The 13,060-nt window shown below is 35.6% G+C and overlaps 1 protein-coding gene across 1 annotated transcript in view; it reads left to right on the top strand.

The window, feature by feature from the left end:
* The window catches only part of SYNPO2 (synaptopodin 2), a 91,965-nt gene extending 79,221 nt beyond the window's left edge, over positions 1 to 12,744 (top strand). Inside the window, exon 5 of the mRNA XM_035326330.1 lies at positions 8,405 to 12,744. Within this exon, the coding sequence (XP_035182221.1) occupies positions 8,405 to 8,971 (567 nt within the window). The 3' untranslated portion in view covers positions 8,972 to 12,744. The remainder of the gene's footprint in view (positions 1 to 8,404) is intronic.
* Positions 12,745 to 13,060: the final 316 nt, after the last annotated feature.

Here is a 13,060-nt window from a genome sequence, read left to right as displayed (position 1 = left end):
GAGTTTTTTGTAATTTCCCTACTCTCACTCCTTGAAACTGTTGAGCCATATAGGTTTACTTGGTTAAAATGCGTGTCAGATGGTTGAATCATCTGGAATGAAGTAAGTAGGAAAAACAAAACAAACAAACAAACACAAGGCTGAAGATTTTGTTTTGGAATATTTGATAAGAAAATTATACAGAACTGGATAATGTACCTTTTCATTTGGAAATGTTCAGAAACAATAGTGCCATGACCTTCAAGAATCATAATACATTCAATATAGTTTTGATTTGATTTTAGAAAAAAAATCCATAGTCTTCATTTAATACTGATTTTAAACTCTTTCACTGACAATATAAAATAGAAAGGACAGAAACTAGGACCAACTTTGCACTTGTTTTTCAAACCTTTATTCACAAGCCAGGCTTCATATTCCAAGACCTTCTTCGAAACTGTAATATTAAAGTCCAGAAGGTGGCAGCAAATATTCTTCCTTACCAGAAATAACTGTCCCTTCCAAGGAAAACTAAGATGCCTTTTGCAAAAAATGTTTCAGCTATTTGCTTGTTATAGACATAATTGTATTTATTTTTATAATTGTGTATTGATAAATATTAAATGTCAATAGAAAGCACCAATTTTCTTTCATTGACACAGATGCAAACTGAGCAATAACAAGAGGTTAGAAGCACTCTTGCTTCTGTTCCATGTGTGCTGTAGGTGTTCTGCAGTAGCGAAGGGCCAATTTTATATTTTTATGTTCAACCATTACTTGACAACTAAAATGAATTTACTATCAAAAACAGAATTTGTCACAATGTGATTCTAATCTATTACAATTCCTAGTATAGCTACTGGCAAGGCTTTAATTGTTACAGACAGGTAAGACTCCCTGTCTCTCCAACCATTAATATCCCCACAGACAAAAATGATGCAGTCCAATTTTACAAGTTTCCTTTTGCCTGCTATAATTTTTTTTTCCGCATTTTAAATTTTACTTCAAAATTTTTGGTAGTTATATTGTAAAGTAGCTGCAGTATTTACTCCAGAGCTGGCAGCATTTTGGAGAGATTTTTTTTGTCATTATTTAATGTTTAAATTGTAACTGGTTTCAGACAAAAAAAAAGCTACGATAACATAATCAACATGGCTTCTTTCTATATATGAGTCAGATTTAAAATCTGAAATGATTTTCTGTTTAAAAAAAATTGAATGAAAGATTTGAAAGAGATATAAAAATAAAAATATATAAAAATCAGGTATTATTTATTTTGTCCTACCATTTTCTCAATAGTTTGATCTCTAACTGAAGTAGCAATTACAAACTGATAGAAAGCAAAATGACAAATGTATCACTGAGCTTTTTATAAAGACAGAGTCATATTTTGCAGTAGTCCAATTGTTTTAACCGCTTCCTTTTCCTTTGTTCCCTTTTGGTATAAACATTAGCCAGATGCTAATGTTTACTCTGATTTGAACCTGCTTTGATATTTGATTAAGGCCCGTGACTAAAATGAAAAGACAAAAATAAAAATGCCATAATGACTTAGAAACTTAAATCATTTTTTTAAAGCGACTCAACCAGATGAGAGTCTGTGTTGCAGAGTTTCACTGAGACATGGAATATTAAGAGCCCAGGCTACTTCTAGAGCTTTTTAATATATGAACTTTATAATATATGAGCAATAAATAGGGATTTTTAATCTATGCCCCCTTAACTGGTGAAAAGGCAGTTTCAGCAGGTAAGCATATGAACAGTTTTCCCTTACTAAGGAGACGCGCCACCTGAGACAGAAAAAGTTAGTGTGAAATCATTTCACTAAGTAGCATTTTGCATTCCCATTTCGTCTGTAAAATGAAAAAGATCTTTCTAACTTTTGACATTTATATTCACACTGTGTTATGAAAGCAAATATTGCAATTTTGTCTTTCAGCTTTTCATAATTATCAAGAAATATGAAAAATCATTAAGTTCCAAATGACAGGTTTTGAGTATTACGGAATCAGAGGTACACATTCACACTCTTTCCACTTACAATGCAAAAAAAAAAAATGTATGTGTACACAGAATTTTCATAAGTACTGTGTTCATTTCATTTACTTATACTGAAGAAGTTATTTTGGGGAGTAATATTATATTTGTTTTAGTTCTAGCTATTAATACACAGATCATAAGTACAAAATGCACTTGTGGTACAATAAATGTGTGCTTCACTGACCAGTTTATAAACAGTTTGTATTTTTTAAATCAATGTTAACCTAAAATGAAGTGTAATCTGTTTGCACAGACACCTTTCAGTCAGTAGGTGTTGTTAGGGTTCTGTGATTGCAATGGACAGCTCTGAACTGCCTTTCCTTTTCTTGACATCTAAGAATCACTTCCCCTTTTACAGCTATTTTAGAAAAGACCTTTCCCTCTGAAAAGGTTCATGTTAGGCAATGGAAAAACATAAATTAATCACTGAATAGGGTTCTGTTTTGTTTTGCAGCACTTTGAATGCTGGTACAGTACTGTAATTAATGTTTTACAAAAACAGTACAGTAATACAATGTGTGACAATTTAATAATTCTGGTAGCACATCACTTTTCTTTCCCTTCTCTGGGGAAATTTCCTTCCTAATTCTGATCACTGGGCAGAAGAATGGAAGATCTCTAACATTCTGCTTGAGATTTTCTTATAGCTTAATGGAGATGGGGGTAGAATAATCATTCTCCATTTGCACTTTGTATTTCCCACTGTCTTACTTATGATCAGGGGTTTGTGCACTCCTTTTAGTGCACTCATGTCAAAAGATCTATCTACAAGAATTAAATAGGAAGGGAAAGTAATTGAAAGTATCAGTATGCCTGGCTGCTCTTGTCCACTAAATGAATGATGAATTGCAGTGATTAAATGTTGCCTTAATTCCACATTTTGTTTGTTATGTCAAAGGGGCTGAACACCACAGTTCTCATAAAAACTAGTCTATGAATATTAAAAGCAGATCTTCTATGTATTTAGAAATGTTCAGACCTAGGCTTTCAGTGTAGGAACACCACTACCGACAATGAAAATTAAACACGACGACAACAAGGCAATATTAATCATATCTCAGTTCCTACATTTGAGACACACTTGTATTTTAGAAAAACATGCTTTTCTACAAATGCATAAAACCTATTTACCACAAAGTCTGAAAAAATGTGGAGATAAATATTCTGAAGTCAAAGATTATTCAGTTTTAGAATAAAGTCAAAGTAGGTAGAAATATTCTAATTCTGAACTAAATAAATTATTCCAATAGTATGTCACTATGTAATGTCTATATAATTATTTAGGTAAGTGCAGAAGAATCTGCTGTGCAGGCTGCTATTAGACTACTTGTATTACAATAGATACTACCATAGGAATCTTAGTAGTGAGTAGACTTAGAGACTAAATTCCTCCCTCTTACGGGAAACACTGAGGCATTGTGGCACAGTGAACTTAATTGATGCATTTGCTATATTTCTTTCAAGGGTGATGAAAGAAATTCTGTAATTTTCTGTAAAAGAGACAAGAAAATTAGAAATATATCCTCCTGAATCCAAAGGGTTATAAGTGCTTCGAGCTGCAGCCACTTTACAAAGCTCAACAGAATTGTTTCAGGCCCAAACTGATATTTAATTTTCCTAGATATATTGAAGATAAAATTAATATAAAATATTGTTTTGCTCTCTCTGAGCTTACTGGAATGGAGATAATGATGACTGCTATGTATTTTAGGAATGTTGTAATTTAAAATAACTAAGGCTCATTTTAGCTGAACGTATTTTCATCTTCTTGGAACCCCAGAGTCTTCAAACCCTCTTCTGCCCTTCTGCCCATCTTCAGCATAGTTATGATTTCTTCTATTTAGGAGGGGTAGAGAATTTAGTCAGCTCCTTCCAATAAGACTCTCTTCCTTCAAAAATTATTGGTCCACTTTTTCTCCCCATCAAAAGCCAGAGAGCCAGACACAACACTACAACTGGAGGTTGGTACTATCTCAGAAAGTGGGAGTCTCTCTCAACTTTTTCTTCCAATTCCTTCTGACCATTACAGAATGGGCAAAGTGCTTCCCACTTACTTCAGACATTTTCCAGGTAAATCATCTGGAACGCTATTTTCTCTTACAGATTTTGTTCTTTCACTATCTGAAAAAGAACTGTTAAAAACTCATATTGTTTAATCCTTCATTCAGAGAAGTAGAGATTAATCCTTATTTTACAAAATGTAGAAGAAATGGATATCCAGTTTCACAGCCATTTTAGAGTTAAAAAGCAGCCTAATATCAGAACTGTATCTAAATACAAGCTACCAAGTGGGAAAGGAGAAGAATTTGACTGGTTCAGGAATACCAAAACAGGACCAAGTATGCTAAAGGACTGCCTACAGATGAGAATCATCCATCTGACAGTACCATAGGTCATCAGTTTGACCTTGCAGCGCAAACTTTGTTGCTGTGATTTAAATAGGGGTTGAACAACCATCCAGAATGAAGTAATCACTGATTATCTTCAGTGATAAAGATTTTACTGAATGGGTCCACTCTATCCTATGTATCTAGTCTCCCTTCAAGGTACTTAGCACGTAACAAAGCTGTCCACTGGGGCAAGAGAAACAAGTCTTTGGGTAACTTGCTCTGTTTTTCTATCAGAACTAAATCTCTCTGATGATAGCTATGAAGATGAAGTCCAGAAATTAACAGGATTATGTGAGATCCAGGAGACCAATGAAAAAATGCATAGGTTACTCTGGCAAACTGACAGCAGTGACATATGCAAATAGTCATTTAGCAAAATGGACAAGACCTGAAATAACTATTCTTGGGTTCTGAGTAGAAAAAGAGAATACTTATCAACTTTTAAGGAAACACATTTTTCCAGATTAATTGGCACAATATCTCACTGTAAATTGTAACAGTTGCTCCAAATTACCTGGAAGTCTAAATTGAATTTGATTGGAAAAATCTATCACAGACAATTTCATCTTGTAGAGTGATCGATCACTGGGTAAATCCCTTTTGTAGCAAAGGAAAGCCATCTTTATGTAATGAAACGTTCTTCATCTCTTGAGAGGGTGTGAACTACTTGGATTCTTACGTAGTCATTTTATCCCTGAGAGCCTAACTAAAGTTAAAAATGAAATAAAAAATGAGTTCAAGTAATTTTAGTATAGCCAACCTCATTCTCAAAACACCACTGATGTTCCAGTTTTCAGACTGCATCTTTCCAGCATTCTAGTCAAATGCAGAACCACACTGCACAAAAGCTAAGAATCTCAGAACTAAAAGGAGAAAAGATTTGTATTTCCTATGAGACTAAAATTTTCCACGTCTGAAGTATTTCACATTACTTGTTTTTTTTTTTCAATACAGAGCAACTCAAAAGATAAAATAATATTCTCCAGATTATCAGTATTCAAGATTCTGCTTTTTCTGCAACAACCCTTACATACTCAACTTATAATCTGCATGACATTACAGGCACTATGGATAGATATGACTTGAAGTACAAGCACTTGTTCATTGACGTCTTACAAATTAAGGACAAAAGAGATTATCAAGACAGTAAAACACTCTTCCCTGAATCTAGCTGTCAAAACTGTGCCAATTCCTTTATACTGTATTGACTGATTCATGCAGAGAGTTTTTCTAGGAGGTCATTTTAGTTCTTCTCTGCAAGTTCCCTTTATTTGCCTTATATAATAACAAAGCTCTCCCTGGAATAGTTTCCAGCATCACAGAATAGTATCTTATTTTCCATTAATTATCTTGATTTTATGTTGAATCTGATATACCACTCATACTAAGAAACTGTAGAACTCACCACAATGTGAACATTTTATTTGGCTATACTATATTGCTGCTTTTACAAGCTCCTGTCTTCATAACATAATAGAACAGCACATTTTATTTGACATAGTACTGAAATACTTTTCCTAACTCATTGCTCTCTGATCAAATTCTGTCAAAGAAAATCAGCTCCTGCTGTATTACTGATGGTTAGGCCAAAAAGGTACCTCTGCAACTTGATGGACTCTGGAGGTTTTCTCTAAACGTGACAGACTAAAGAGAGTGTTTCATCTGACTGTCTTGAAATATCTGCCATTGTATGTAACAGTTCCTTCAACAGTATAATTTCTCTCTACATCTCTGTAATCCTACAAAGTACTGACAGGGCTCAGAACTGGAATCTCCATTAAAAGGAGGTTTTTCTGTTCAGCACAGCCCATGATCTTGAACCATCCTGAGAGCAGTTTGCACAGGTAGATTAGCACAGCTACACAGGTAACCTACACAGGTTAGCACAGCTAGCTGAACCTGTTTGATCAACATTTTCATCCCTCTGTACATCCTCTTTTAAGTTTCATTAGAAGAAACTGCTACATTACTTTCTAATGGAAACTGCATCTCATTTTGCATACTTGCTTTGATTTCACACCTTTCAAAACATTATTGTTACTGACAATTTAAACAAAATACAGTAATTAGACATGCTGAAGAAGCTGTTTTCTGTGGAATCAATGAAGAAAGAAACTGAAATACATGAGAGGAAAGATAATTTTTCTGACAGGCCTATCTGGGTCTGCCACTTCTTGTCCTCAGGCATGATCTGTTATCTGGACTCTTATTTTCTAGGTGAGAAGAAACACTCTTGTTAGGTGAAGACGTGGAGAAGGTTTAATCCATTCTTGATGGCGTATCGCTTCATCTATGTGGAAAAGGAAAGTTCTGTATACTCTCACATTCATTTACCTTCCAAATGGATCACTTTTGTTTTTTATATGCTACCAGCTTAAAGAACCCTGATGGGACCTGTCTATATGTGGCGATCTGGTAAGCCACGTCTTTAATGCTTGACAATCTCATGGTATAAGTGAAGACTCTAAAAAATTAATTGTGCTCATTTGTCAAATTTGACAGAAGTGTGTGGGGGTCAGATTAGTAATGTTGGGGAATTTCCTCTCTGGAACTGCACATTGGGAATAGCTGGTTGTAGCTAAGTGGTGAGACAATAGTCCTGTTGTAAAGCATCACTCGTGAATCTTGTCAGGTCTCTCATTACATAACCTCTTTGTGTCTCTGCACACTCAACAGATTCAGACTGTGCAACACCAGACTGGCTGAAAATAATGTAATCCGTAGTCTTTTCCTCAGTTTTCATCTCTCATTTACAAGGCTGATATTAAAACATAACATAAAAGCCTGTGTGAAATAAAGGTCATTTCAGTTTCTTCAGTGTGTCAAGATCTCGTGATGGAAAAAAACTGTAAAACATGATGTTTCTGTGTGAATCTTTGCAGGACTAGCTATTGCCTGTATAATCATATAGTTATTGACTGGTATCTCGATCACGTTCACAGTATTCAAAGTTTTGGAAGCTAATTAGGAAAAGTAACACAGGCCAATGTCATTTGAATGAAATCTTAGCACAGCCTTTGGCAACAGAGCCCGGAATTTCACACAGGATTTCAGAGCTGAAGGCATTTAAACTTCAGGATATGAATCAGTGGGTGTAAATCAATTAGTTTACGAACCACATGCATGGACACTTCTCAATAAGAACAATGTGATTTGTCTAATACAAGGAACATGTCTGGTTTGGGGAAAAGGCTGTATGTGTTTTGTATGCCAAATGAAGACTGTTGTGGGCAGAACCTTCTCACAAACAGAGTTTCTGTTTCAAAGTGCTGCATTACTAAGAAGATTAGGATTTGTCAAATATGAATGGATTGCTCCTATAAATGGGTCAGAATGTTCTGAAATTTTGAGGGCACTGCCTTATAAAGAAGCCAGGTTAAGTAGCATCCTGCAAGGGTATTAAGGAAATGATTACATTAATGTTTTTAATTTTGCATGTTAATTTTTGACCCCTTCTCATTCAAAGTCCAATAATTTTAGAATAAGAAATTCCTTTCTTAAAAGGAGATTGCCAAAGATATGTTCTTGGACAGATGTCCCAGACAGAGCCTGTAATCAAATAAATTAGACTGTGCCTGCATGTTCAAGGGAATCTTGTAAACACAGAGAGAACTGTTGCAACATGACTTCCTTTTTCATTATTAAGAATGGTCTTTTCTTAACAAGACATACTAGCTAAGCAGGGGAGATGGAAGAAAAGCTGTACAGTTGTTAATGTAATTGTACCTTTTCAGTAACAAAATCCTGCCTTTGGTTTATTGACTTTCCTCAAAAAAATCAGTTTGCCCTGCCTTTCTTCCTGCTTCTTCCTCTGCACGCTTTTTAATACTTCATCTCTTTCCACTTAATTATTAAAAAGTACCCATATATATAATGGAACTGCCAGGATATCATGTGCTTTCAGGGTTTGTTGTTCCAGTTTGGAAGTGAAGAGAAGGGGCTTATGTTTTTATTAGTTAATGACTGCAGCTATATTTGGTGTTTTGTTTTCCTAGGAAAGAAGCAGTGGACGTTCATTATCACTTCCTGGGAGACCTTCTGCATTCGTTTCTCGAGCCATATCTCCTACTTCTCCTCTTATATTTCAGCCTGCCCCTGACTACTTCAGCAAGCCAGATACAGCAGCTGACAGGCCTGGCAAGAGACCGACTCCCTGGGAAGCAGCAGCAAAATCCCCTCTTGGCCTAGTGGATGAAGCTTTTGGGCCCCAAAGTATGCAGGAATCCATTGCTGCTAATGTAGTATCAGCTGCTCGCAGGAAAACACTTCCTGAGCCACCAGATGAATGGAAACAAAAAGTTTCTTATGAGCCTCCAGCTCCAAGTGGTAGCGTAGCTTTATTAGGAGGGAAGCAGTCGGGTATTCTATCACCCCAAAAAAGCTCCCTGTCTGTCCAGAATGCCACCATGCAGGGTGGCTCTCAGTTGCAGTATGCTTACTACAGCCAACGGTCCCGAACAGATCCTGATATAATGTCCATGGATTCCAGGTCTGACTATGGCGTGTCAACAGCTGATTCAAACTACAATCCACAGCCACGGGGATGGAGGCGTCCAACATGAACAGCAGAAGGGCCTGGCATATTCTCCCTTCTTCCAGCTTTACAGGCCTTAGATTTGAGTTGGAGAAGGAAAGCTTCTTGCCAGCCTCACCATCTCTGAACTAAAGAAACGAGGAGGCAAAATTGAATGGAGCACAGTTTTCATATGACTGCAAGGCTAACAGCTGCTAGAATAGACTCAGTTTTACACCTAACCTAAGATAGTTTTGTTTGCAAAAGGGCAAAATTACACATTTCTTGGGGGTGGGGATGAAGGTGGGCAACCATGTGCTCAATACAGAAATACAGAAAGGATTTAGATGGAGACAGCACAACTGTTTGCGGTTAAGATAATGTGAAAAAAAGAAAAAAAAAAAAAAAGGAAAATAAGGGCATTTTAAAGGCTAGAAGTATTTGGCAAGGTCTTGTAGGTTTTCTGGATATGCTAGACACCTGAGTTTCAGGGTACTAGATACAACCAGACCTGAGAAAGTTCCAGTGGAAATGGAAGATTGGGAATCACTGGTTTATTGGCCCTATGTTTTCTTTACTGCATTTAAAAAAAAGCTAGGAAAGGAAATCAGTGAATAATTATACCATGGTAACATATAAAATAGGTCTGTGGTCATGGTACATGAATCTCTACAACAAGTAGATATACTTTAATCTCATGCAGTCATACATTTCAGATGGATTTCATGACAGTTTCAATGAAGTTTTGCATATTATAATTAATTGCATAATCTGAACACAACAGGAAGAACGGCATTGTTAATAGAGACCAGTACCATGATATTTGAACAACAAAAGGGATGAAGAAAGTATTTAGATTGTATTTAAACTGGATTGCAAGCTGATTTTGTAATAAACTATCAAACAAGACTGAGGCTGGAACAGCCTTTATTTCTCTGTGAAATGCACTACTTGCTGAACATGTACTGCTACAGTTATCTAGTACTTTGGCTGGGCAGTTGTTCTTCTTATGTAGGTAGCTCAATGTTTAGAAGGCTTTTGATTTGTATTCTCAGTTCAGAAGACATAAATAAGTTGTTCATCAAGCATAATACCTGTTCTATGTAGAAGGTGGTATGTGAAAGTGGGTTTATGATATGTGTTACATGGTATGAGTCTAGTATGAGTAGCAAATATTTGAACAGTTGGTTACAATTGAATTATCTTGATGGATCTGAAGAGATGCTAAATAATTGTTGCTGGTGATACATATCTTGAATTTTTAGCTTATTGAAGCAACAGAAATATGTGTCTAAAATATACATATTGCAAGCTTATTGGGTAGTTTAGATGTTGTTAAGGCATTAAATGCATACCCCAAGCTTTACAAAGTGCTCTGCATCCTCCTCGTTTTGTGGGGCATTCTTCAAGGATCTGTCAAGCACTGCAAACTAAAATTACTGCAGAAACACTAGAAACACTGCTAAGCATCATTTTCATTAAGATTGTCAACTCTGCATAAAGTGGTTAGATTAGAAAGAACTGAAGCAAGTATATGAGAAAGAACATATTACATTCCCATCTGCAAACAGTTTTCAGTTATAACAATTATAAAATATAATTGGTATAAAAGAAACAAGAAGAGTAAACCAAATTCATCTGAGCTGGAACTTCCTATAGGAGCAACTAATCACATGAAATATACCTTTAATGAGTTTAAGTTGGCAGTAATTCTCTAGTCAAACACAAATCTCTTTGTAATCAACCAGTCCTTTTGACCACTGAAGAAATGAAGACATGGGAGTTGTAAACCTTTAAATTAGTATCATATTGCTATTGCACCTTACAAATTTATTGTGAAAGAAATTTATGAAATTCTGAATTTGTAAAGAAAAGATGATTTAGAAAAAATATACAAACAAGGCCGCCACGGTATGTCTGAAAATGAGCTTTGCACCTTAGAGTCGTACACTCGCATAATCAGATTAAATTTTCTTGACAAGGAAAAAAAATTACATTTTTCTCTGCAGGGCCCCATAATGTCCTTTTTTGACACCACTGGGAATATTGCCACTGAAACCAATAGGCCTGTGGTAGTCCCATTAGCCTTAAGGGCCTAAGTTCGGATCCAGGCCTACTTCCCTGGAAATACATGTCAAGTTTTCACCTGTTTTCAGTATAACTGTGATTTAGCAGTAATGCTTTATAATTCTAACTCATCAAAGCCTTAAGTAGTTAATTAATGCTAGTGTACATGTATTTCACAGAAGGACTACATTCTGAAAACTATATAATGCTTACATATTCTGCTGAAGTGTGGTCTGTATTACAATAATAAAATGATTCCCTGTATCCAAGTCAAGTTTAGGTTTCTGTTTTCAACTTAATCCTTTACACTGTTAAACTAGAGAACTAGAGAACAGTGAGACATATGTTTACCAAATGCAATTATTTTAATTCTCAGAATCAAGTGCATAGCTGTTGAATTCTCATTGAAACTAACATTATGAATTCTAATATCCTATGTCTAATGGAAGGAAAGGTGTGCTTAATTTTAAGGTTCATGCAATTAAAAATTCTGGTAAGAATTTCTAAATTTCGATATTTCAAAAAAAAAGATATAAAGTGATATTAAGAAATATTTAATGCTGTGATCACACAGCAATCAATGTGGGAAATCATACTTTAGAACCAAGCTCTAAAAAAAATCCCAAATATGCACTAAACATGTAAGCAAAGCAGAATCAGAGAGCTTCAGACAGAATCACTGACCTTCAATATCTCAAGAAAAAAAGAAAATGTAGCCTGATAATTTTCTTCTCTTGATAAGAAGGGATTCATCAGTAAGTACTTCTGTGAACATGAGAATTAACAACGCTGAGTTTCCTATGGATTTGTATCTTATCATAGATTAACTTGGGTGTTTAACATGATCTACTACAGATTTTGTTTCCTACTGCCGAGGAATTAGTAGTTCTCTTTCCCATATGGATTCGCTTATGTCTGATATGGGACAAGTTCACCCTGCAGAATTTCTCTCAAGAGTGACACTGATAGTGTACCTATCCTCCACTCAACTGCCTAGTTTTACAGAGTCTGGGGGCAATGGATTGCCTCCGAGATCTATTCCACTGCAACATGGAAACAAAACAAACATTTTCAGAAGCATTAATGGAAAGGCAGACATGAATACAAGCGTGCAGACAGGTCACGTAGCCTTGTTTACAAAGGAAATCAGGCTAAAACCAGATTGAGACAAAGAACTGATTTCAATGGAAGCAGCAGGCCCAGACTACTAAATGAAATGTTAATGCATACAGAGCTTTATGAAGAATCACACAGCATCTTTCACTTTGTTCTTCACCCCATTCCTCCACTAGCAGAGCATCTTTCTATCATATAGTTGTGACTGTTGTGTGTGAGTTCTGACTATATTAATACAAGTATTTCTTACATTTGGTTTTGAATGCACAGATCTGCTCAATAAATAGGGACAAAAAGTTTTGATATTTTAAATGCAGTTTTCCTATTCACCCTCAGAGGTGTCTCTGTCAAAATGCAAAGGATTTGAATACACAATATAACTGAAAATTTAGATTCTTTAGTTATGCTAGATGATGATGTTCACAACTCTTGTTCATAGTTTGTTTTCAGTTTGGTTTGCTTTAACACAACCAAATATCTATTCACATTGCATTTCTGCCTAGTAGCAAAAGACTGTATTATCTTTATAAAAGGCTTTTCACTTCTAAAGGCTTTTTGTTCACTGCAAAGGACACTTTATTTGAGAGTGCATGCCAGAGATGTAAATTGTATCATTTAATAAAGTGATTTGACCAACCAGATGAGAAACACAATTTTGTTTTCTCTAAATTCTTGTCTGTTTGTTTTAAATAATCTGAACCCAAGTAAAGCCTAATCTCTTTTATTCTGCACCATTTTTAGATTCACTGACTTTGCCTGTCTGTGACCTCGTGCTGTTATGAGCTTCTAGAAGCTTAAATCAACATCAGGTCAAATGGCAGCATGTCACATTCGGTAGAATTTCATTTTCATACTAAATAAGCAGAGGAAGGAAATGGAGTGAAGCACAGTCTACCCAGGTGAAATAATATGGCCAGAGCAGTTTTTATTGTTTGAATGTTTTTATCCCCACAGT

Source organism: Oxyura jamaicensis, chromosome 4 (genome assembly GCF_011077185.1).
Source record: "Oxyura jamaicensis isolate SHBP4307 breed ruddy duck chromosome 4, BPBGC_Ojam_1.0, whole genome shotgun sequence".
Lineage (NCBI taxonomy): Eukaryota > Metazoa > Chordata > Aves > Anseriformes > Anatidae > Oxyura > Oxyura jamaicensis.
This window is presented reverse-complemented; position numbering and strand designations above follow the sequence as displayed.